The sequence below is a fragment of the Chlorocebus sabaeus genome, chromosome 24 (assembly GCF_047675955.1).
Source record: "Chlorocebus sabaeus isolate Y175 chromosome 24, mChlSab1.0.hap1, whole genome shotgun sequence".
Classification (NCBI taxonomy): Eukaryota; Metazoa; Chordata; class Mammalia; order Primates; family Cercopithecidae; genus Chlorocebus; species Chlorocebus sabaeus.
In genome coordinates this window covers 50,331,925-50,358,817 of record NC_132927.1, presented here as the reverse complement: position 1 = coordinate 50,358,817, position 26,893 = coordinate 50,331,925, and the positions used below count along the sequence as shown (strand labels likewise).

The 26,893-nt window shown below is 44.3% G+C and overlaps 1 protein-coding gene across 8 annotated transcripts in view; it reads left to right on the top strand.

Moving 5' to 3' along the window:
• ENTPD5 (ectonucleoside triphosphate diphosphohydrolase 5 (inactive)) overlaps positions 1 to 26,893 on the top strand; it is a 57,933-nt gene that overhangs the window by 4,880 nt on the left and 26,160 nt on the right. For all 8 annotated transcript variants that reach the window (XM_007987256.3, XM_037984695.2, XM_007987252.3 and 5 more), the window contains exons 3-4: positions 4,388 to 4,451; positions 26,235 to 26,521. In XM_007987256.3, coding sequence (XP_007985447.1) covers positions 26,305 to 26,521 — 217 coding nt within the window. In that variant the 5' untranslated portion in view covers positions 4,388 to 4,451; positions 26,235 to 26,304. The remainder of the gene's footprint in view (positions 1 to 4,387; positions 4,452 to 26,234; positions 26,522 to 26,893) is intronic.

Here is a 26,893-nt window from a genome sequence, read left to right as displayed (position 1 = left end):
CTCCTGAGTAGCTGGGACCACAGGTTCGTGCCACCATGCCCAACTAACTTTTTATTTATTTATTTTTTTGGTTAAGACTGGGTCTCACTATGTGGCTCCTGGGCTCAAATGGTTCTCCTACCTCAGCCTCCTAAAGTGCTGGGATTATAGTTGTGAGCCACCATGCTTGGCCATATATTTTTGAGATGGGGTTTTGTTATGTTGCCCAGGCTGAACTTAAGCTCCTGAGCTCAAGAGATCCTCCTACCTCGGCTTCCCAAGTAGCTGGGACCACAGGCGTGCACCACTATGCCTACAAATAATTATTAACTACTGTTACTTTATTTGCAGAATATCCCATTTTTATTAGTTGTCCATCCCAACAGAGCCACAGACTAAAAGTTGTCTAAGAAAACTTACCTGGACTGGGCACAGTGACTCACATCTGTAATCCTAGCACTTCGGGAGGCCGAGGTAGGAGGATTGCTTGAGCCCAGGATTTTGAGACCGGCCTGAACAACATAACAAGATCCCGTCTCTTAATTTTTAAAAAAAGCAAAGAAAAATTACCCAAATTTTAGGCCCACTTGTCTGCATTTTCATGTCATGGATCTGTCAAACGTTCATTCATTTAAGAAACATTTAATGAGGCCAGGCGCGGTGGCTCACGCCTGTAATCCCAGCACTTTGGGAGGCCGTGGTGGGCGAATCATGAGGTCAGGAGATCGAGACCATCCTGGCCAACACAGTGAAACCCCGTCTCTAATAAAAATACAAAAAATTAGTCGGGCGTGGTGGCGGGCGCCTGTAGTCCCAGCTACTCAGGAGGCTGAGGCAGGAGAATGGTGTGAACCTGGGGGGCGGAGCTTGCAGTGAGCTGAGATCACGCCATTGCACTCCAGCCTGGGCGACAGAGCGAGACTCCATCTCAAAAAAAGAAAAGAAACATTTAATGAATACCAACTGTATAACAACCTGTCTGATAACTTGATGGGTACAGTAAGGAACAAGAGAAGGCCCTTGCCCTCAAGTTGTTTACAGTCAGATGTGTAAAGCTCTGACCTGGATGTTGATCTCTGAGAATATACAACCTCATTGTCACCCATCCACAAACACTTAACAGTAAACAGTACCAAGCAGGGATTGATAAAGGAGAGACGGTGTAGACCGGGGTGTCCAATCTTTTGGCTTCCTTGGGCTACATTGGAAGAAGAAAAATTGTCTTGAGTCACACATAAAATATACTAACACTAATGATAGCTGATGAAGTTAAAAAAATCACGAAAGAGATCTCATAATATTTTAAGGAAGTTTACGAATTTGTGTTGGGCTGCATTCAAAGCCGTCCTGGGCTGCATGCGGCCCATGGGCTGTGGGTTGACTAAGCTTGGCCCAAACCCTAGGTGCTATTGAATTTGGAGGCATTTAAGACTGTCATAGTCAGGGAAAGTTTACAGAAGGAGATGGACTGAAAGCAGAGGGAAGTTCATCTGGGAAGTTAGAACAATGTGAGAACAATTCAGAGTATGCTTAAACTCGAGCATTGTTTCCTAAAGTGTGGTCCACAGACCAGCAGCATCAGCATCATCTGGTAACTTATTAGAACTGCAGTTTCACAGGCCCCACCTGAGACCTACTGAATCAGAAATACTGGCAATGAGGCCCAGCAATCTATGCCCTCCAGGTGGTTCTGATGCATGCTAAAGTTTCAGAACCACTAGACTAGAGCAGAGGGTTATTGTATGGAATGAGTAGGCCAAAAACTCTAAAAAGGTAGGCTGGGAACTCATTGTCAACGACTTAGAATGTCAGGCAGGGAGTTTGTCTTTTATCCTGCAGACTAGAGCCACCAGCTTGTGACTTGGCTGGATTTGGCTCATAGAATGTGTTTTCTTGGCCGGGCGCGGTGGCTCAAGCCTGTAATCCCTGCACTTTGGGAGGCCGAAACGGGCGGATCACGAGGTCAGGAGATCGAGACCATCCTGGCTAACATGGTGAAACCCCGTCTCTACTAAAAAATACAAAAACTAGCCGGGCGCGGTAGCGGGCGCCTGTAGTCCCGGCTACTCAGGAGGCTGAGGCAGGAGAATGGTGTAAACCTGGGAGGCGGAGCTTGCAGTGAGCCGAGATCGTGCCACTGCACTCCAGCCTGGGCGACAGAGCAAGACTCCGTCTCAAAAAAAAAAAAAAAAAAAGAATGTGTTTTCTTTGGCCTGAAAGCTGGGTTTTTGGGGGATTTTAAATGGAATTAGTTGTCATCATCTAAAAATCAGCAGATTTTACAAAGAAATCTGTGCTTTCAGCTTACCTTGAAAAATCAGAAGACCTGGCAGTATGGGGCCTACATTCCATTATGGTAGCAATTGGTGGGAATAGCAAGAAGCTACACCTTCAGATGGGACACATGCTCTCCAGTTTACCACAATCCCTACCAGTTCCTTTTGTCTTACACACACCTTTACTTACTTATATTTCCTGCCCTTTGCCTGTAGGTATTTGAGTTTGTAACTTCTGTTGTGGACAGTGGGACATGAATGAAAATTTTGAGAAGCAGAATGATGAGATTTATGTATTTGTTAATTTATTTAACAAACATTAAACAAACATATATGCCAGATTGTACTCTGTTAAGTAATCAGTGTTCAAAGATGAATGAGTCCCAGCTAGCACCAGTGGCTCATGCCTATAATCCCAGCACTTTGGGAAGCCAAGGCTGGTGGATCACTTGAGGTCAGGAGTTCAAGACCAGCCTGGCCAACATAATGAAACCCCCTCTCTACTAAAAATAAAAAATTAGCTGGGGATGATGGTGGGCACCTGTAATCCCAGCTACTTGGGAGGCTGAGGCGGGAGAATTGCTTGAACCCGGGTGGCGGAGGTTGCAGTAAGCCAAGATCATGCCATTGCACTCCAGCCTGGGCAACTGAGCAAGATGCCATCTCAAAAAAAAAAAAAAAAATGTTTACTTTGGAGACCCTGTAGTTAGAATTTATAACATTGGTTGAATGAGTCATATCCATAATTCAAATCCTATCTTCAATGTGTCATCTTCAGATTTATGTTGTGTAGGTAAGTTTAACTTTTTTGTTCCTGAGGGAATAGAAAATAATATATAAACTCAAATTCTTCAAGTGATTCTTTCACCTTAGTCTCCCAAAGTGCTGGAAGTATAGGTGTGAGCCACCAAGCCCCCATCTGCGTGGTCCCTTTTAACCACATACTCGTGCATGTAATAGTAGCTACTCATTGATTATATTGTGGAACATATGGCTGGCATTTTATTTTATTTTATTTTATTATTATTATTATTTTTGAGACGGAGTCTCGCTGTGTCGCCCAGGCTGGAGTGCAGTGGCCGGATCTCAGCTCATTGCAAGCTCCGCCTCCTGGGTTTTACATCATTCTTCTGCCTCAGCCTCCCAAGTAGCTGGGACTACAGGCACTCGCCACCTCGCCCGGCTAGTTTTTTTTTTTTTTTTTTTTTTTTTTTTGAGACGGAGTCTAGCTCTGTCGCCCAGGCTGGAGTGCAGTGGCCGGATCTCAGCTCACTGCAAGCTCCGCCTCCCGGAATTATGCCATTCTCCTGCCTCAGCGTCCCGAGTAGCTGAGACTACAGGCGCCCACCACCTCGCTCGGCCAGTTTTTTGTATTTTTTAGTAGCGACAGGGTTTCACCGTGTTAGCCAGGATGGTCTCGATCTCCTGACCTCGTGATCCGCCCGTCTCGGCCTCCCAAAGTGCTGGGATTACAGGCTTGAGCCACTGCGCCCGGCCTGGCTGGCATTTTAGCAGCAAAAAAAGACCTCACATTTCGGCTCACTGCAGCCTCGACCTCCCACATTCAAGCAATCCTCCTGTCTCAGCCTCCCAAGTAGCTGGGACTACAGGCACATGCCACCACACCTGGCTAATTTTTTGTATATTTTGTAGAGATATGGTTTCGCCATGTTGCCCAGGTTGGTCTCAAACTCCTGAGCTCAAGCTAACTGCCTGCCTTGACTTCCCAAAATGCCAGGATTATAGGCATGAGTTACCACATCCAGTCTGTGTACTTTACTTACGAATTAGCTCCTTAGGCATTGCCTTCTCCACCTTTACACACACATATACACCAGCTTCTAGAGGGAGTGTGACTTGCATCTCTTGCTGTTGGTGACTTTTTAAATGAGCTGGATGTGTGGTAAAGTAGCTGAGGTTGTAATTTGAGTGAGAAGAAAGTGTAGGGGAGGAGAAAGAGCAGGAGGGCATTAGATTACAAGTCAGGAGATGAGCTTGATGGTGTGGATTCCAAAGCCTGGAAAGATTAGAAATGAAAATGTAGAAGAGATAACTGAGTCAAAAATAGGCATACTGACAGCAGAGAAAAAAAGGAAACTGTTCTCATAATTATTCATTTCCATCTTACACAGGTTGAAAAAGTGATATAATAGTTAAAGGAACAAGGGAGAAAATTCAGAAGGAAAGAAAAAATTGGTAAGTAACATATATAATACTTCACTTTTTCATAGGTCAGATTTCTGCAATTTCTGCTTTGTTGTTCCTAGCTGAGAGATCACAGTAGATGGAAAAGGGTCTACAAGGCACTGAAAGAGCTGTCACAAAGTCCAGTAGCCTTATTCTGTTGGAGAGGCCCTCATTTGCTTATGTTTACTTGAAATTCTAATAATTATGGCTTATATATAATAATAATTATGGCTCATTTACATCCTACAACAGATTTAAAAAGAAAATTAGGAGGTAATGGTGGTTTATTGAAGGAGTTGGGCACATGACAATACTGATCAGTGATAATAGATAGCATGATGTCAGAAAAAACTAGCTCAGAAAGGATAGCAAGCTGGGACCATTTGGTGACAGAAGGGCAAACAGTCCTATAGACCTACTGTAGCCCTTGGAAGCATCTCAGTTTTACAGGAAAACATAACTGATAATCATAATCATGACTCTGAACTATAAATAAAAGGTGGTATTCCCTGTGGGAAATTATATAATTCACAATGGAAACACTTTTTTTTTTTTTTTTGAGATGGAGTTTTGCTCTTGTTGCCCAGGCTGGAGTGCAATGGCTCAATCACAGCTCACTGCAACCTCCGCCTCCTGGGTTCAAGCGATTCTCCTGCCTCAGGCTCCCGAGTAGCTGGGATTACAGGCACGTGCCACCATGCCTGGCTAATTTTTGTATTTTTACTAGAGACGGGGTTTTGCCATGTTGGCCAGGCTGGTCTCAAACTGCTGACCTCAGGTGATCCACCCGCCTTGGCCTCCCAAAGTGCTAGGATTATAGGTGTGAGCCGCCACGCCTGGCCAAAAACACTTTTACCAAATACTGTTAAAGTGTTATAGTGGAGCCAGGTATAGTGGCTCACGCTTGTAATCCCTTGAGAGGTTTGGGACGTGGGAGGCTGAAGCTGGAGGATCACTTGAGTCCAGGAGTTTGAGACCAGCCTGGGCAACATAGCGAGACTCCTTTCTCTATAAAAAAATTGAAAACACGGGTAGGTACGGTGGCTCACGCCTGTAATGCCAGCACTTTGGGAGGCTGAGCCGGGCAGATCACGAGGTCAGAAGATCGAGACCATCCTGGCTAACACACTGAAACCCCGTCTCCACTAAAAATACAAAAAATTAGCCAGGTATGGTGGCAGACGCCTATAGTGCCAGTTACTCAGGAGGCTGAGGCAGGAGAATGGCATGAACCCGGGAGGCGGAGCTTGCAGTGAGCCGAGATCATGCCTCTGCACACCATCCAGCCTGGGCAACTCAGTGAGACTCTGTCTCAAAAAACAACAACAAAAAAAATTGAAAACACATAAAAATTATCTGGGCTCAGTGGTTCATGCCTGAAGTCCCAGCCCTCTGAGAGGTTGAAGCAGGAGGATTGCAGGAGTTCAAGGCTACAGTGAGCTGTGATTGTTCCATTGCACTCCAGCCTGGGTGACAGAGCATGACCTTGTCAATAAAAATAAGTTTTTTTTAAAACCCGAAGTTTCTTTGGTATTTAGAAGGAAAGCATCTTTTTTTTTTTTTTTTTTTTTTTTTCGAGACGGAGTTTCGCTCTGCCACCCAGGCTGGAGTGCAGTGGCCGGATCTCAGCTCACTGCAAGCTCCGCCTCCCGGGTTCATGCCATTCTCCTGCCTCAGCCTCCCGAGTAGCTGGGACTACAGGCGCCCGCCACCTCGCCTGGCTAGTTTTTTGTATTTTTTAGTAGAGACGGGGTTTCACCATATCAGCCAGGATGGTCTCGATCTCCTGACCTCGTGGTCCGCCGGTCTCAGCCTCCCAAAGTGCTGGGATTACAGGCTTGAGCCACCACGCCCGGCCTAGAAGGAAAGCATCTTGAAGGCAGATTTGGTGGGGGAAAGACAAATTTGGGAAAATGAAATTATGGGGAACTGCTATTCCTTCCTTTATACATGAAACTATCATTGTAATATTTTTATCTTTCTCATGTTTTTCATTTTGATTTAACTGTTTGAAGCAGTAGCTATTTCTCAGTTGATGACAAGAAAGAGAAAATGTTTTATTCTCTTCCCAAAGTTAAAATCCAATGTAAACGGTGCCCAGTGGCACTGATCCCAGTGGCAGTTACTCTTCTGTACATAGTGCCTCCCACAGTAGATACGGGTTTCGAGGCAGACAGAGCTCATCACCTCAGATTTTCATTCTGTTTTTTCAGTGGGGCAATATGAACCCCCTCCTGATTGATATCTTCTTATCTAAAGGACTTTGATTCTTAATGAATGGGCAGGAAAAGACCTCCTGATATGTGAAGAAAGAGGCAACAATAGCAACAGCTTTCCTGAGGAGTGATTATTGTAGTGAAGTCAAGCCTGAAACAATGGAGAATGAGGTCATGCCTGACTCATTTTGTTATTATACCCAAATGAGTTCATTGTACATAATGGGCCTTCTTGACACTTGTCTAATGACGTTTTGATTAAAATGAAATAATGTGCATACACAAATGACCTGTTTACAGGAAAGAGTTATGTATTTGTTGGTAACTACCAGTGACATCAATTCTCATTTCTTAATTGGCAGATACAGTATTTGATTTTAGGGTTAGACTTTAAAGGATATATCCAGCCAGGCATGGTGGTATGAGCCTATAATTCAAGCTACTTGGAAGGCTGAGGTGGGAGGATCACTAGCGCTCAGGAGTTTGAGACCAGTCTGGGCACCACAAGACCCTGTCTCAAGAAAGAAAAAATAAAAGGCTAGGCCAGACGTGGTGGCTCATGCCTGTAATCCCAGCACTTTGGGAGGCTGAGGCAGGCAGATCATGAGGTCAGATCGAGACCCTCCTGGCTAACACAGTGAAACCCCATCTCTACTAAAAATACAAAAAAAATTAGCCGGGCGTGGTGGCAGGCGCCCATAGTCCCAGCTACTCGGGAGGCTTGAGGTGGGAGAATGGCATGAACCCACGGGAGGTAGAGGTTGCAGTGAGCCAAGATCGTACCACACTGCACTCCAGCCTGGGCAACAGAGCGAGACTCCGTCTCAAAAAAAAAAGAAAAGAAAAAAATAAAAAATAAATGGCTATATCATTCAACTAGCCCTCTGATCTGTGAATCTATTCTGGAAACATGATCAGATTTGGAGCAAGGACCCTTCCCTCCCTACCAGTTTGAGACAGCTCATATTGTTGGAAGTTCATTCTGTTCAGTCTCTCCCCCAGGAGGTTGCATGTTCAATGGTCTTATTGTATGTAAGTCCTTGACAATGATCTAAGAAAACCTGAGTTTAAAAAAAATTTTTTTTCTTTGTCCGGGGCAGTGGCTTATGCTTGTAATCCTAACACTTTGGGAGGCTAAGGTGGGCTCATCACTTGAGGTCAGGAGTTCAAAACCAGCCTGGCCAACATAGTGAAACGCCATCTTTACTAAAAATACAAAAAAATTAACTGAGTGTGGTGGTGGGTGCCTATAATCCCATCTTCTTGAGAGGGTGAGGTAGGAGAATCACTTGAACCTGGGAGGTGCAGGTTGCACTGAGCCGAGATCACACCACTGCACTCCAGCCTTGGCGACAGAATGAGACTCCATCTTAAAAAAAAACAAAATTTTTTTTCAACACAAGGTCTCACTTTGTTACCAAGGCTGGAGTACAGTGGTGCAATCACAGCTCACCGCAGCCTCAAACTCCTGGGCTTAGGAGATCTTCCTGCCTTACCCTCCAGAGTAGTTGAGACTACAGGTGTGTGTCCACCATGCTCAGCTCAAAAGCTGACTTTTAAATAAACCTTTTTATTAGTTTTATTGACTTGAAAAATATTGCTATAAAATTTTTCTATGGTTTTCAAATCTGTTCCAGTTGTCAGTCTTGTCCCTTTTCACCAAATACCTCTTCAGTACCTTTTTTTTTTTTTTTTTCCCCAAGATAGAGTCTTGCTCTGTCACCTAGACTGGAGTGCAGTGGCATGATCTCAGCTCACTGCAACCTCTGCCTCCCGGGTTCAAGCAATTCTCCTGCCACAGCCTCCTGAGTAGCTGGGACTACAGGCATGCACCACCACACCCAGCTAATTTTATTTATATATATATATATATATTTTTTTTTTTTAAATTATACTTTAAGTTCTAGGGTACATGTGCACAATGTGCAGGTTTGTTACATATGTATACATGTATCATGTTGGTATGCTGCACCCATTAACTCGTAATTTACATTCGGTATATCTCCTAATGCTATCCCTCCCCCCAATTTTTTATATTTTTAGTAGAGACGGGGTTTCATCATGTTAGCTAGGATGATCTTGATCTGACCTCGTGATCCGCCCTCCTCGGCCTCCCAAAGTGCTGGGATTACAGGCGTAGGCCACCATGCCCAACCGTACCTAATTTTTTTTTTTTTGAGACGGAGTCTTGCTCTGTCTCCCAGGCTGGAGTGCAGTGTCATGATCTTGGCTGACTGCAACCTCTGCCCCCTGGGTTCAAATGATTCTCCTACTTCAGTCTCCTAAGTAGCTGGGATTACAGGTGTGCACCACCACACCCAGCTAATTTTTGTATTTTTAGTAGAGATGGGAATTTGCCATGTTGGCCAAACTGGTCTTGAACTCCTGACCTTCGGTGATCTGCCCCCCTTGCCCTCCCAAAATGTTGAGATTATAGGCGTGAGTCACCACGCCTGGCCAGTTGTTCATTTTTAAGAGTTAATATCGGCCGATGTGGTGGCTCACACCTGTAATCCTAGCATGTTGAGAGGCCGAGGTGGAGGATTGCTTGAGGCCAGGAGTTTGAGAGCAATCTGACCAACATAGTGAAATCCTGCCTATATTTCTTTTCTTTTTTTTTTGAGACCGAGTCTCACTCTCTTGCCCAGGCAGGCATGAGCCACCACACCTGGCTTATTTCTTTTTTTTTGGAGACTGAGTTTCACTCTATCGCCCAGGCTGGAGCGCAATGGTGCGATCTCAGCTTACTCCAATCTCTGCCTCCCGGGTTCAAGCGATTCTCCTGCCTCAGCCTCCCAAGTAGCTGGGATTACAGGCATGTGCCACCATGCCCAGCTAACCTGGCTTATTTCTATATATTATTTTTTTCTAAGAATAAACAAATGAACAAAAACAGTTAATATCATTGGAATAACATGCAGTTCCTAAAATAAGAAGTATGTAAGGTGTGTTTGTTGAAATATATATACGGTATACTGGGAAAAAACCCCACAAAATATTACACAAATACTGATTACATCTTACAGTAGCCAGCCTCCAAGATGCTCCCCAATGATGCTCACCTCCTAATATTCATGCCTTTGTGTAGTCCCCTTGTACATTTCATCAGGGTTGGTCTGTATGAGCATTAGAATATAGAAATATGACAGTGTATGACTTCCCAGACTAAGTCATAAAAGACATTACTGCATCTGCCCTGCTCTTCTTGGATTGACTGCTCTGGAGGAAGCCAGCCACTGTGTTACAAAGATATTCAAGCAGCCCTATGGAGGATCTACACAGGGAGCTACTGAGGCTTCCTGCCCACAGCTGGCATCAACTTGCCAACCATTGAGTGAGCCGTCTTGGAGGTGGGTCTTCCAGGCCTAGTCAAACCTTCAGATTGACTGCAGCCCCAGCCTACATCTTGACTACAATCTCATGAGAGCCTCAGAGCCAAAACTATCCAATTAAACCACTCTCACATTCCCAAACCACAGAAATGGTGAGATAGGCCGGGCGCGGTGGCTCACACCTGTAATCCCAGCACTTTGGGAGGCCAAGGCAGGCGGATCTCCTGGGGTCAGGAGTTTGAGCCTGGCCAGCATGACAAAACCTCATCTCTATTAGAAATACAAAAATTAGCTGGTGTGGTGGGGGGCGCCTGTAATCCCAGCTACTCTGGAGGCTGTGACAGGAGAATCGTTTGAACCCAGGAGGTGGAAGTTGCAGTGAGCCAAGATCACACCACTGCACTCCAACCTGGGCAACAGAGGGAGACTCTGTCTCAAAAAAAAATAAAAAAGGGATGAGATAATAAGTATTTTTATTGCTTAATAAATGTACTTATTTACTTAATTAATTTATTTTTTGAGACAGAGTCTTGCTCTGTCTCCCAGGCTGGAGTGCAGTGGCATGATTCTAGCTCACTGCAGCTTCGAACAGCTGGGCTTAAGTGATCCTTCTACCTCAACCTCCTAAGTAGCTGGGACTACAAATGTGCATTACCATGCCTGGCTAATTTTTTCATTAAAAAAAAAATTTTTTTTTTTAAATAGAGAGGGTTTTGCTGTGTTGCCCAGGCTGGTCTCAAGCTCCTGGCCTCAAGTGATCCTCCTGCCTTAGCCTCCCAAGTGTTGGGATTTACAGGCATGAGGCACCATGCCCAGTCAATTTCTTTTTTCTTTCTTTTTTTATTTTTATTTTTTTGATTCTTCAGCTAAGACAGCAGAAGAGGTGATTTATTGTATGGTTGTTACACTCTTCCACAAGTAAATACAGAAATAGTCCAGAATGTCACAGGTCCAGGGCAAAAGACCAACATGGGCAGTTTTGGTTATGAGCAAGGTGGATCTCAGAGGTGATCAACGATCGGAGGGCGATAAAGTTCTAGATCCGTTGAGACAAGCTTTAGACAGTAGCATGCAGTCCCACAGCTCATACCAGCATCCCCAGCATCTGGCGTTCCAATGTTTCTTCTCCTGTGGCCTCCATGATGCAACAAGCTAGCGGTTTACTTTTGGATCTCTACCTCATCTTTCTTCTTTTGCGCTTCAGCCTGTGCATTCGCTTCTTCCTCCGCTCGGCTCTCATGGTGCAGAGGTGTCCAAGAAAATGGTGCTAAGGCCAAGAGAAACTCCAGCCCATTTCTATTGTCAGTTTTTATTGAACTCCACCTTAGGCGTTCTTCTAGGTTCTTGGGTTACATCAGTAAACAAAAAGATTTCTGCCCTTGAGGAGCTTGTATTCTATCAGAGGAACACAGACACTAAATATAATAAGTAGCCTTTCCAGTGTGTTAGAATGTGATAAGTGGTGTGGAAAAAAGAAAAAGTAGATCAGAGTAAAGTGAGTTGAGAAAGCAGGTAGAGGTGGGAGCATGTGAAGGAGAGAGGTTATAGTATTAAATATGTCTCATTAAGAAAGTGACGTTTAAACAAGTGTTTGAAAGAGTTGCAGGAATTTATCAAGTGGATATATAGGAAAATAATTTCTAGGTAGTGGGGACAGCTTAGAGTGAAGGCCCTAAGGCAGGAGCCTGAGTTACATAAGCACAGAGATCAGTGTTGGGGAAGAGGGTAAGGTGAAAACTATTAATAGATGGGGTCAGAGATGTAGTGGGGTTGGAAGCAGAAGGCTATTGTCAGGGCCTTGTTTCTCTGAAATGGGGAGCCAGTGCTGGATTTTGCATAAAACAGAGACATACTCTAATTTATATAAAAGGATGACTTTGGTTGCTTTTAAAGGGAGACTGACTCCAGTGGGGTGAGGATAAAAGCAGGAAAATCTGTTAGGACAATATTAGCAGATCACATGAAAGATGATAGTGGCTTGGGCGAAGGTGGTAGCAATGGAAGTGGTCAGAAATGGTTGGATTCTGGAAATATATTCAACAGCAGGAAATTAAGATCTTCAAAAGCTCTTGATTAGCTGGGCACAGTGGCTCGACCCTGTTATCCCAGCTACTCAGGTGGCTGAGGCTGGAGGATTGCATGAGGCCAGGAGTTCAAGATCAGCCTGGGTAACATAGTGAGACTCTTGTCTCTACATAAATAAATAAATAAGCTCTTGGTTGTATATAGGACGGTCAGACTGCTGTAAGACTTTCACATCCTGATGGAAGTCTCACTTTCCAGCCTCATCCCAGACCATTCTGTGCTCTGCACTCGCCTCCCCATTCCCATATCCATCTTTTCCAAGAGCCCTATTAGATAATCTTTCTTGGGTGGCCCTAGTAGTTAAGACTGTGGCTCTGGAATTAAACCATCTGGGTTTGATTTCTGGCTCTTTTCACTTAACTGCTATGTGATCTTAAGATACTTAGTTCCTCTAAGCTCAGTTTTCTCATTTATAAAATTGGAATCTTAATAATCGTACCCAACTCACAGAGCAGTAATGTGAGATTAAATGAGTTAATCTATGTAAAATACTTAACATCATGCTTGGCATCTACTAAGATCTCCATAAATATTGGTTACTATTTTTTTTAAATCTCAGATTATGTTCCTTTGACCACAATCTTTATCCTCTGTATTAAATGCTAACCCTCTTCTTCTATATCGTCTTTCACTAGTCTTCTACTTTTTGTTTCTCGAATTAATATAAAAAATTCTTGAGGACGGCTTTTAATTATTATTATTATTATTATTTAAGACATGGTCTCACTGTGTTGCCTAGGCTGGAGTGCAGTGGTGCAGTGCAATCACAGTTCACCTCAGCCTCCTCTTCTCAGGCTCAAATGATCCTCATACCTCAGCCTCCCGAATAGCTGAGACTACAGGTGTGTACCACCACACCCGGCCATTTTTTGTTTGTTTGTTTGTTTGTTTTGAGATGAAGTCTTGCTCTCTCACCAGGCTGGAGTGTAGTGGTGCGATCTGGGCTCACTGCAACCTCCACCTCCCAGGTTCAAGCGATTCTTCTGCCTCAGCCTCCCGAGTAGCTAGGACTACAGGTGTGCGCCACCATGCCCAGCTAATTTTTATTTTATTTGTTTGTTTATTTATTTTGAGACAGAGTCTCACTCTGAGGCATAGACTGCAGTGTAGTGGCGCCATCTCGGCTCACTGCAAACCGCGCTTCCCGGGTTCACGCCATTCTCCTGCCTCAGCCTCCCGAGTAGCTGGGACTACAGGCGCCCGCCACCACACCTGGCTAATTTTTTGTATTTTTAGTAGAGACGGGGTTTCACGGTGTTAGCCAGGATGGTCTTGATCTCTTGACCTCGTGATCTGCTCGCCTCAGCCTCCCAAAGTGCTGGGATTACAGACATGAGCCACTGTGCCCAGCCACACCCTGCTAATTTTTTAATATTTTGTAGAGATAGCATTTCACCATATTGCCCAGGCTGGTCTCAAACTCCTGGGGTCAAGCAGTCCTCCCACCTTGGCCTCCCAAAGTGCTAGGATTACAGGCATGAGTCATCATACCTGGCCTCATCATTATTTTTAATTTTCATATGGATAGGATCTCACTATGTTGTCCAAGCTGGACTTGCGCTCCTTGGCTCAAGTGACCCTCCTTCCTCAGCCTCCTGAGTATCTGTGACTGTGGCCATGTGCCACTGCATGTGACTCTTGAGGAAGTTTTTTAATGAAATCAAACTATACTTTTCCTGTCATCTGTTCGTAATCCCTCTGGTCTTTATACATATCTGGTCTCTATTCTTTCTGTAGTTATTTCTGTTCATTTTTCATGATCGCTTCAAATGTCATTTCATTTTTTTTTTTTTTTTTTTTTTTGAGACAGGGTCTTGCTCTGTTGCCTAGGCTGAGGTGCAGTGGCATGATGTTGGCTCACTGCAGCCTCGCCTCCCAGGTTTGAGCAATTCGCCCACCTCAACCTCCCGAGTAGCTGGAATTACAGGCCTACAGGCACACCTGGCCAATTTTTGTATTTTTCGTAGAGATGGGGTTTTACCATATTGGCCAGGCTGATCCCGAATTCCTGACCTCAGGTAATCCCCCCTCCTTGGCCTCCCAAAGTGTTAAGATTACAGGTGTGAGCCATTGTGCCCAGCCATTTCTTTTGTATATGTTTATGTATATATTTTTTAATTGAGACAGGGTTTACTCTGTCACCCAGGTTGGAGTGCAGTGGTGCAATCTCGGCTCACAGCAACCTCCACCTCCCAGAGGCCTCAAGCAATCCTCCCACCTTAGCCTCCCAAATAGCTGGGACTACAGGTGCATTCCACCATGCCTGCCTAGTTTTTGTATTTTTGGTGGATATGAGGTTTCATCATGTTGCCCAGGCTGGTCTTGAACTCCTGAGCTCAAACGATCTGCCTGCCTTGGCCTCCCAAAGTGCTGGGATTACAGGCGTGAGCCACAGTGCCTGGCATCAAATGCCATTTCTTGATGTGTTTCCAAATCCTCTAGGGAGTTAGTCCTGTGTTTTCAGTTTATTTACCTTGTTTTTTTTTTTTCTCTTTAAGGCAGAGTCTCGCTCTGTTGCCCAGGCTGGAGTGCAGTGCCTGGGATTGCAGGGGCATGCCAGCACGCCTAGCTAATTTTTGTATTTTCAGTAGAGACAGGATTTCATTATGTTGGTCAGGCTGGTCTGGAACTCCTGATCTCATGATCCGCCCACCTCGGCCTCCCAAAGTGCTGGGATTACAGGTGTGAGCTACCGCGCCTGGCCCTTTACCTTTTTTTTTTTTTTGAGACGGAGTCTCGCTCTGTCACCCAGGCTAGAGTGCAGTGGCGCGATCTTGTCTCACTGCAACCTCCACCTCCCAAGTTCAAGCAATTCTCCTGCCTCATGCTCCTGGGTAGCTGGGATTACAGGCACGCACCACCGTGCCTGGCTAATTTTTGTATATTTAGTAGAGACAGGGTTTTACCATGTTGGTCAGGCTGGTCTCGAACTCCTGATCTTATGATCCACCCGCCTCGGCCTCCCAAAGTGCTGGGATTAAAGGAGTGAGCCACTGTGCCCGGCCTACCTTTTTTTTTTTTTTTTCTTTTCCCTGAGACGGAGTTTTGCTCTGTCACCCAGGCTGGAGTGCAGTGGTGTGATCTTGGCTCACTGCAGACTCCACTTCCCAGGTTCACGCCATTCTCCTGCCTCAGCCTCCCGAGTGGCTGGGACTACAGGCGCCCGCCACCATGCCCGGCTAATTTTTTGTATTTTTAGTAGAGACAGTGTTTCACCGTGTTAGCCAGGATGGTCTTGATCTCCTGACCTTGTGATCCGCCCACCTCCGCCTCCCAAAGTGCTGGGATTATAGGCGTGAGCCACTGCGCCCGGCCTCTTTTTTTTTTTTTTTTTTTTTTTTGAGACAGAGTCTTACTCTGTCACCCAGGCTGGAGTGCAATGGTGCGATCTTGGCTCACTGCAACCTCCGCCTCCTGAGTTCGAGCAATTCTCATTCCTCAGTCTCCTGAGTAGCTGGGATTACAGGCCTGTGCCACCAAACCTGGCTCATTTTTGTATTTTTAGTAGATACGGGGTTTCACCACATTGGCCAGGCTGGTCACGAACTCCTAACTTGAGGTGATCTGCCCGCCTCTGCCTCCCAAAGTGCTGGCATTACAGGTGTGAGGTACCACAGCTAGCTTCTTTACCATTTTTATGCTTAGTTTTAAAAGTTACGGTTATTTTTATATATGTCTGCCACCTCTGCCAGACTCAGCATCTTGAATTAAAAGGTCTGTTTTCCTCACCTTTACTTTTCTGGCACCTAGCACTTAGTAGGCATCAGTAAACATTTGTACAATTAAGCAATTGAGTGGTCCTGACAAGGCTCCTGATTGCAGTCTTTACATGTAATTACCAGATTTGTATTTGGATACTCCCTTTTTCAATATCTTCAGTGGCTTCCTATCACCTGCAGAGTAAAGTCCAAACTCCTTAGCTGAGTATTTGGTGTCCTCTACTCTGTGAACTCAACCTGCCTTTTCAACTTTATTTCTTACTATAGTTGGTCAAACTGATCATTCACTGTTCCCCAGGGACCCCCATCCCTTTTCCACATCCATGTCTTGATTCATGGTTTTATTCCTGAAAAGCACTCCTTGCCTGTCCTCATTCATTTCCCTCCTCAGGCTCCTCCTCAGATACCACCTTTTTCACAGAGCCTTCTCTATCATCCCAGCTTTGAAGTTTCAGAGCATAGTAACTGTGCTGCTTGACACATTTTCACTTTATGGAGGTAATTTATGGGCATGTATTTTTTCTCCAACTTAGTGTAGTTTCTTAGGGTTTCTTAAAATTTCTTAGATGATTTATCTTTGCATGCTGTACTTGTAAGCAGCAGTAAGAAATTGCTCATTTCTGGAACGGCTGTCGCTGTCAGTTACTACGGGGTGAACAAAGGGAACGAACGCAGAAATAAAGACAAAGACAAAAGGATCTATTTTGAAAGAAGGGGTTAGGGGGCTCCTTGCTTCTAGTGAGCAAAGGCAGCCCTGAGCTGCTTCTACAGCCTTTCATATTTATTAGGTAGAAAGAGCAGGGAGGGAAGAGTTAACGGTTGGTCAGCTGCTTGATTTATCACAGGTATACATAATTGCTTTCTTTGTACAACAGACTTCAGATGTTCCTATAGATAATCACAAGGAACATTGCCCTGGGGGTGTGACTGCCCTCAGCACCCCTTCTGGCGCAGACGCAGTTTGTCAGTTTTCCAACATCCTGCTTTCATGAGAACAGTTTTCTGTTTGCTCATATAGCCTCCAGTGGTATACTAAGTTGGTCACAACCCTCATTCTTTCTGCCTGTAACAAATGGCCAAATGAATGAATTAGTATGTGAATAAATAGGCTTCACATGCCCTATCCATGGGCTGGTTTGGAGGGGAATTGGGAGTTGGACATGTGATACATAGGCCGTAGTGGGACACTGGGAAAGGGGGTACTCCTTGCCCTATTGCTTCTGCCTGCATATTCCATTAGCCTAATTGTACCAAGTCCATTTGGGATTCAATTACTGGTGTCCAGCATGTTCCAGGCCTAATATTAATACTTGACTTTGGGAATACAAACGATATCATGCACCCCCTACCTTAGACATGCTTCAGATAGCAAGGTGGGTCAGGGCTGTGGCCCTTTGTATTAGGTATGTAGGTCTTAAGTTATATCCTCAAATGAGGCATATCTCACTCTGCTGCAGCCTGTCCTGAACTTAGCTTATTAGACCTACCTTGGTTTTGCTTGGCTTGGCTTACTTACACAATGGGTGGTTTGACTATATTGGTTCCATAGTTCAGCTTACTGATTACATTCTAGTTACATTTTAAACTTGCCTTATGTTTAATTTTTAACTTGTTAAGGCTAGCTTTTCTATGGAGCTCAGATGAATTGTCAGTGGGAGCTTTTACGTTTCACTCTTTTTGGACCTTTTGGTGGACCTTTCTAGTCACCTATCCCATTGTCCACTGTTGTGAGATACTGTATCATTTTATCCAAGTCAATCAAAATGATATTTGCTTAGGGAGGGAACAGAAAGACAAAACTAACAATCACGTGTCACTATGGGAAAGGAAAATAAGTCCACTCCTTTTGAAATCTGATTCTCTGCTTCCAGAGCCCTTTTTTTATTGGCCGTCTTTATTCTGGTACACCTCTATATTTCAGCTATACCAAGCTCTTAATACTTGAAGTTCTCAGAATTCTCCTTGTGTCGTTTTCCCAGGATAATTCCTACCTCTCTTCCCTCAAGAAGCCTCCCAGTCCCATCCCACCTTCACCTTTCCCCTTCCAAGCCGAGTTTCTTGTCCCTTATATCTGTTCCTGTAGCACTTTATGTGCATTTCTGTCAGAGAATTTATCACAGTATGTTACAGCCATTGGTTTACTTGTCTGGGTTTTGTTTGTTTGTTTGTTTTTTGAGACAGATTCTTGCTCTGTAGCCCAGGCTGGAGTGCAGTGATGTAATCATGGATCACACAGCCTTGACCTCCTAGGCTCAAGCGATCCTCCCACCTTAGCCTTCTGAGTAGCTGGGACTACAGGTGCATGCCACCATGCCCGGCTAATTTTTTTATTTTTGTAGAGACAGAGCTTCATTGTGTTGCCTAGGGTGGTCTTGAAATCCTGGCCTCAAGTAATGCCTCGACCTTCCAAAGTGCTGAGATTATAGGCATGAGCCACTGTGCCCAGCCCTGTTTTCTCCAGTAAGCTGAAATTTCTTCTATATCTGAGCCTATATCTGATTCCACTGTGTATATCAAGAACAGAGTGGCTGATATATATTAGATACTCAGTACATGCTTATTAATTAGACAGTTCAATGCCCAGGTATCTAAAGTTTTGTTTTTTTTTTTTTTAAGAGACCAAGTTATTTTCCAACCATGTTTCTAAATTCTGTGTCATGGATGGAAGGCATTGAGAAGTGCTATTAACTTTTCTATTTGCCTAACAAAAACACAGAAATTAGTTCCTGAGCAACTTCCACCCTATAAGCACTAGTCCTACTAGTTGGCAGTTAACTATCATAAAAGTAGATGAACCAGTTGTGTACCCAGAGAAAAAGAGAGTAAGGGAGGAGAGAAGGATAGAGAAGGGAGTGAGTTAGCAAAATGCCACACTGTTAGTTGCAAACTGGCACAAAGGTGAATGTGGTTCATGAGGCTTGCTTGATTAAGAAGAGCTGAAACAGGAGCAAAGAGCAAAAGGCAACCTGCAGTGAAAAGGACTCGGAACAGGCAGACACAAGCAGGTGAGCACATGAATGGGGCCCAGGTCCTCTGCGACTGTGGTCTCTCAGGCTTCCGGGGACATGGAAGAAGGGAAGCCAGAGTGTGACGCTCTGGGAAAGCTGAGTGGGGAGGATTCATGTTTACTCCAGGTATAAAGAGACATAAAAGACCATAGAAGGAGATGGAGATAGTGACAAACACTGGCTGTCACCAGAGTCTCAACAAAAAGAATTGGAAACAGGGCTTTGTTGGGGGTGAATAAGAGATAGTGAGCAGGAGAAAATGAGAAGACCAATTCTGAAAGGAGTAGATTTAAATACATACCTCCCTAGTCTATAAAAAGTACGCCTAGGCCGGGCGCGGTGGCTCAAGCCTGTAATCCCAGCACTTTGGGAGGCCGAGACGGGCGGATCACGAGGTCAGGAGATCGAGACCAACCCGGTGAAACCTCGTCTCTACTAAAAAAATACAAAAAACTAGCCAGGCGAGATGGTGGGCGCCTGTAGTCCCAGCTACTCGGGAGGCTGAGGCAGGAGAATGGCGTAAACCCAGGAGGCAGAGCTTGCAGTGAGCTGAGATCTGGCCACTGCACTCCAGCCTGGGCCACAGAGCCAGACTCCGTCTCAAAAAAAAAAAAAAAAAAAAAAAAGGTACGCCTATCTGTACTATTTTGAGTAGCATATAAAACTTGACACATTTGGATAAATGGGATAAATGTCACCTTTATATAACAAATGTGGGGAAAACCTTCACTGGAAGCTTGGAATTGTGATTTTTTTCAAGGGCTGGGTAATCTCCTTTTGGAAAGCAGTCAGCTATTATTATCATTATTATTATTATTTGAGATAGAGTCTCTGTCACTCAGGCTGGAGTGCAGTGGCACATTTACAGCTGTGAGCCACTGTGCCCAACCAGCTGTTATATTTTTATTAAATGGATGAGATCTAGTGCCTGAGTTACTGTATTATTGTTTATCCCTTTGGAGTATTCATTCAATATCTACTGTGTGCTCACACCACCATTCCAGCACCAGGAACACATAAAAAACAAAACAGATAAAAATTCCTGCTTATGGGCCAGCCAAGGTGGCTCATGCCTGTAATCCCAGCACTTTGGGAGGCTGAGGTGGGCGGATCACTTGAGACCAGAAGTTTGAGACCAGCCTGGCCAACATGGCAAAATCTGTCTCTGTTAAAAATACAAAATTAGCCAGGCGCGGTGGCACATGCTTGTAATCCCAGCTACTTGGGAGGCTGAGGCATGAGAATCACTTGAACCCGGGAAGCGGAGGTTGCAGTGAGATGAGATTGCACCACTGCACTCCAGCCTGGGTGATACAGCAAGACTCTATCCAAAAAAAAAAAAAAAATTTCTGCCTACCTATGTATAGTTCACATAGTGGGTAAAGGTGGCAGGAAACAGGAATTATGAAAATAAACAAAAATGAATTATATAATGTGTTAGATGATAAAAAGTCCTGTGGAGAAAAATAAACAGAAAAGGAAGGTAGGAAAACATGCATGTGGTCAGATGGGTTATAATTTTAAATAAGGTGGACAAGGAAGGTCTCACTGAGAAGCTGACATATTTGAGCAAAGATTTTAATATAATGAATGAGCAAGCTGTGCAGACTGGGGTTCTGTAAAATAGAATGCCATTCTATAAATGTAAGCCTTTTTTTTTTTTTTTTTTTTTTTTTTTGTGAGACAGAGTCTTGCTCTGTCGCCCAGGCTGGAGTGCTGGCACAATCTTAGCTCATTGCAACCTCTGCCTCCCAGGTTCATTACAGGCGTGAGCCACTGCACCTGGCACATTATTTCAAAATGGCTTACATTGCCGGGTACGGTGGCTCGCGCCTGTTTTCCCAGCACTTTGGGAGGCCGAGGCAAGTGGATCGCCTGAGGTCAGGAGATCGAGATTAGCCTGACCAACGTGGTGAAACCCTGTCTCTACTAAAAATACAAAAAATTAGCTGGGTGTGTTGGTGTGCACCTGTAATCCTAGCTACTAGGGAAGCTGAGGCAGGAGAATTTCTTGATTCTGGGAGGCAGAGGTTGCGGTGAGCCAAGAGTGCACTATTGCACTGCAGCCTGGGCAACAGAGTGAGACTCATCTCAAAATAAATAAATAAATAAATAAATAAATAAATAAAATTTGAAAAAATAAAATAATGCCTAATGCCATTTAAAAATAACTAATCTTAAAAGTGTGATTGCAAGTGGTGTTAGAATGTAGTTACTGAGAGCAGAAAGGGGCATTCTATTTGTTTATCCTTTGCCGTCTCTAAAATCTATCGTTTGATTTTACACTGAACAACTGGTATGATTCTGCAGGGGTTTTTTTGTCTGTTCTTTGTTTTCTTGTGAAAACAGATACTTAGGATGCTTTTTTTCACCTTTGAAATCTCTGGAAGAAAAACAAGTATTTACTTAATAGAAATAGAAGCTGGAGAAGTTTTTCAAAAACTACAATGATATATTAATACAAAATATGGGTGACCCCTGAAGAAACTGCAGTCACAGAGGAAGGAAAGCTGCTGCCTAGAATGCCATTAATTCACTTTCTGAGGGAGAAGAGGGACCAAGAGTTGGACAAAGCAAGGATCTGTTAACACTCAGAGACTCTGAAGAGTTGTTTCTGTTTTGAGTTATTTAGTTTGATCTAGCTATGTCTAGCTCATTTGCTGTAAAAGAATCAGCCAGAGTGTGAACCTGGCCAGGCAGCTGTCCTGTATCAGTGGTTGATTTCCTAGGATGAAGTTTCCTTTGTTTGGGATTGTAAAAGGTCAAACAATTTTGTTTGTTCCTCTCTTAACCAACAGCTCTTATTCTTAACTACAGGATAGAAGTTCAACCTTGAATAGCGTTCGAACGGATGGTTCCAACTCTGCTTTTGTAGTACCTAAGATCAACTCTAGTTATTTTGAATATTTAATTTATTTATTTATTGGGACAGAGTCTCACTCTGTACCTAGGCTTGGAGTGCAGTAGCGCAATCACAGCTCACTAAACCTTAACTTCCAGGATCCAGAGATCCTCTCACCTCCAGCTTCCCAAGTAGCTCGGACCACAGGTGCATGTCACCATGCCCAGCTAATTTTTGTACTTTTGGTAGAGATGGGGTTTCGTCATGTTGCCCAAGCTGGTCTTGAACTCCTGAGCTCAAACAATCCACCCACCTTGGCCTGTCGAAGTGCTGGGATTATAGGCATGAGCCACTTTGCCCAGCCTAAATATTTTAAAATTCCAAATATACTTAACTTTATTTTATTTATTTATTTTGAGATAGAATCTCACTCCATCTCTCAGACTGGAGTGCAGTGGCACAGTCTCAGCTCACTGCAACCTCCACCTCCCAGGTTCAAGCGATTCTCGTGCCTCAGCCTCCCAAATAGCTAGGACTACAGGCCTGTACCACCATGCCCGGCTAATTTTTGTATTTTTAGCAGAGACGGGGTTTCGCCGTGTTACCCAGGCTGGTCTTGTACTCCTGACCTCAAGTGATCCACCTGCCTCAGCCTCCCAGAGTGCTGAGATTATAGGCATGAGCCACCACACCCAGCTGCATTTAACTTTACTTTGCTTTTTTTTTTTTTTTTTTTTTTTTTGAGACAGAGTCTTGCTCCGTCGCCTAGGCTGGAGTGCAGTGGCACAATCTCCGCTCACTACAGCCTTTGCCTCCCAGGTTCAAGCAATTCTCCTGCCTCAGCCTCCCAAGTAACTGGGGCTACAGGCATGCGCCACCATGCCTAATTTTTTTTTGTATTTTAATAGAGACCGGGTTTCAGGCTGGTCTCAAACTCCTGACCTCAAGTGATCTATTCACCTCGGCCTCCCAAAGTGCTGGGATTACAGGCGTGAGCCACCACGCGTAGCCTAATTTGCTTTATTTTATGTAATATGTCACCTTGGGGGAGGAGACATTTTGATAAACCCTAGATACTCAACAAAGTTTAGATGATTGAGAATCCTTAATCTGTACTCCAAATATACAAAGTATTTTTTTAGAGCTGAAGGGCCTGGGCAATGGGAACTTTGGAATCAGATCTTGTCACTTAACCAGTAAACTATGACTTGCATAAGAGATCCAGAGATGAAAGCTGGATCAGAAGACCCAAAACTGTTTGGTGCAAAGTACATAAAGTGCAAGTCAGGAGGCCTTGCCTTAGAGGATAGATATGCCAGAAGAAAATGGCAGAGAAAAAATATTTTTATATACATACATATATATGAAAATATTAAAAATATGTATATATATACTTTTTTTTTTTTATGAGATGGAGTTTTGCTCTTGTTACCCAGGCTGGAGTGCAATGGTGCAATCTCAGCTCACCGCAACTTCTGCCTCCTGGATTCAATCAATTATCCTGCCTCGGGCTCCCAAGTAGCTGGGATTACAGGCTATTTAAAAAATATTTTAAAAATAAACATAAAATTAAAATACCTAGAATATATTTTATATGTAAATGTATAGAGCAAGAAAAGTAGCCAGCAGACAGCTGGCAATGTCTGGAGACGTTTTTGTTTATCACAACTGGTTGTGGATGGAGGGGTGGGATGTGCTACGGACCTCTAGTGGGTAGAGGCTGGGGATGCTGCTAAACATCCTGCCTTACACAGGACAGTGCCCACATCAAAAACCTATCCAGCCCTAATTGTCTTGTTTTTTTTGGTTGTCGTTTTTTTTTTTTTTTTTTTTTGAGACAGTCTTGCTCCGTCTGCCAGGCTGGAGCACAGTGGTGCAATCTTGACTCACTGCAGTCTCCGTCTCCCGGGTTCAAGTGATGTTCCTGCCTCAGCCTCCTGAGTAGCTGGGATGACAGGCACGCACCACCACAACTAATTTTTGTATTTTTAGTAGAGATGGGGTTTCACCACGTTGGCCAGGTTGGTCTCGAACTCCTAACCTTAAGTGATCAGTCGGCATTGGCCTCCTAACGTGCTGGGATTACAAGTGTGAGCCACTGCTCCTGGCCCCTAAGTGTAAACAGTGCTAAGATTAAGAAACCCTGACCTTGAGGAACTCCAGTTCTCCTTTATGGATGAGATCACAGGACACAGTCTGAGCTTTACAGGAGGCCAGATACAAATCACCAAAACAAAAAGCACTTAATTTTTTTGTTTCTCATTTAATGTCCATCCAGAAAAAAAGAGGGGAAAAAAGTTGCTAGTAAAGCAACTATGAAGGATGGATGCCATTATTCCATTGAACACTACCAAGTGTTTTTTTTGTTTTTGTTTTTGTTTTTTGAGACAGAGTCTCACTCTGTTGTCCAGGCTGGAGTGCAGTAGCACGATCTTGGCTCACTGCAACCTCTGCCTCCCAGTTTCAAGCAATTCTCCTGTCTCAGCCTCCTGAGTAGCTGGGACTACCAGTGCACGCCACCATGCCTGGCTCATTTTTGTATTTTTAGTAGAGATGGGGTTTTACCATATTGGTCATGCTGGTCTTGAACTCCTGACCTCATGTGATCCACCCGCCTCGGCCTCCCAAAGTGCTGAGATTACAGGCGTGAGGCACTGCACCCAGCCACAAGTGTTTTTTATCACAGGTTTCAAGAACATTCAAACTCACTATAATGGCTTTGTTGCAGAATGATGAAAAACAAACAAAAAAACCTCCTATACGTTTAAAAAATTATTTCCCAGTAATAACAAATCTGGCCAGGTGAAGTGGCTCATGCCTGGAATCCCAGCACTTTGGGAGGCTGAGGCAGGTGGATCTCTTGAGCCCAGGAGTTCAAGACCAGCTTGGGCAACATGGCTACCAAAAAAAAAAAGCCAGGTATGGAGGCACGGTTCACTGCAATCGTCACCTCCCGGGCTCAAGTGATTCTTCCACCTCAACCTCCCGAGTAGTTGGGATTACAGGCTCCTGCCACCATGCCCGGCTAAATTTTTTTTTTTTTTTTTTTTTTTTTTTTTTTTTTTTGAGATGGAGTCTTGCTCTGTCACCCAAGCTGGAGTGCACTGGCACGATTTCTGCTCACTACAACCTCTGTCTCCCAGGTTCAAGTGATTTTCCTGCCTCAGCCTCCCCAGTAGCTGTGATTATAGGCATCCGCCATCATGCCCAGCTAATTTTTGTATTTTCTTAGAGATGGGGTTTTACCATGTTGGCCAGGCTGTTCTTGAACTCCTGACCTCAAGTGATCTGCCCACCTCGGCCTCCCAAAGTGCTGGGATTACAGGCATGAGCCACCGGGCCCGGCCTAATTTTTGTATTTTTAGTAGAGACGGGGTTTCACCATATTGGCCAGGCTGGTGTCGAACTCCTGACTTCACGTGATCCGCCTACCTTGGCCTCCCGAAGTGCTGGGATTAGAGGCATGAGCCACTGTGCCTGGCCAGTTTTTTTTTTTTTTTTTTTTTAATTTAATAGAGACAGGGCTCTCGCCATGTTGCCAAGGCTGGTACTGAACTCCTAGACCCAAGCAATCTTCCCACCTGGGCCTCCCAAAGTGCTGGAATTATAGGCGGGAGCCACTGTTCCCGGCCCCCACCCTATAATTAAAAGCAAAATGGCTGGGCGCAGTGGCTCACACCTGTAATCCCAGCACTTTGGGAGACTGAGGCTGGTGGATCATGAGGTCAGAAGTTCAAGACCAGCCTGACCAACGTGGTGGAACCCCGTCTCTAGTAAAAATACAAAAATTAGCTGGGCATAGTGGTGTGCCCCTGTAATCCTAGCTACTCAGGAGCCTGACACAGGAGAATCGCGTGAACCCGGGAGGCAGAGGTTTCAGTGAGCTGAGATTGTGCCACTGCACTCCAGCCTAGGCGACAGAGTAAGACTCTGTCTCCAAAAAAAGAAGCAAAGCATGGGTCATTATGTTAAGTGAAACATGCCAGGCTCAGAAAGATATATACTGCGTGTTCTCACTCACATATGGGAGCTCATGGAAGTAGAGTAGAATGACAGTTACCAGAGGGGCTGGGAAGGGTGGTGGGGTGTGGAGAGATGAAGAGAAGTTGGTTAATGGGTACAAACTTACAATTAGATAAAAGGAATAAGTTCTAGTGTTTGATAGTTCAGTACGATGACTATAGTTAACAATATTTTATTGTGTATTTCCAAACAGCTAGAAGATTTGAAATGTTTCCCACACAAAAAACGATAAATGTTGTAATAGATATCCTAGATTCTCTGATTTGATCTTTACACATTGTCTGCATATATCAAAATATCACATGTATACCATAAATATGTACAATTACTTTGTATTAATTTTTAAAAAGCAAAACATGGGAAAATATATCTTCAATTCCAATTTCCTTTTGGAACCAGATACCCTTCGGAAAAGGTGCTAAGAGCCCACATTACCCTGGTTTAGCTTGTTGTACAGGTTATTAGAACAGAGAAGGAACACCTTGGGCCCAGGAGTGAGTGTTTCTTCTTTTACAGGTGTAACTAAAAAAGGTGGTTGGTCTAACTTGTGTGCCTTTGTCCTATAAGCCTCTGTAGGTGTGTGAACAGGATTACTTCTGCAACAAAAGCCTCCACCCAGCCTCATCTTGGGAAAAGAATGGCCACTTCTCGGGGCGCAGTCTTTTTCATGCTGGCGGTATCCTGTGTTTGCAGCGCTGTCTCCCACAGGGACCAGCAGACTTGGTTTGAGGGTATCTTCCTGTCTTCCATGTGCCCCATCAATGTCAGCGCCAGCACCTTGTATGGAATTATGTTTGATGCAGGGAGCACTGGAACTCGAATTCATGTTTACACCTTTGTGCAGAAAATGCCAGGTAAGTGCAACTGGGACCCTTACTAGAGTCTGTAAATCCACACTTTAGAATCTCCTCCCAGAAACAAATACGCTTAGAGTTTATCATGTGAATTACAGAATTGTACACCTAGCAGATGTCTTTCTTCAGAGAACTTTGAACTACAATTGAACATATGGTTTATTTGGAATTTCTTGTTTGTTTGTTTTGTTTTTTTCGTTTTTATTTTTTAATTTTTTTTTTGAGACAAAGTCTTGCTTTGTTGCGTGATCTGTAGTGCAGTGGCATGATGACACATCACTGCACCCTTGACCTCCTGGGCTCAAGCAATCCTTCCACCTCAGCCCCCTGAGTTGCTGGGACTACAGGCATGTGCCACCATGCCCAGCTCGT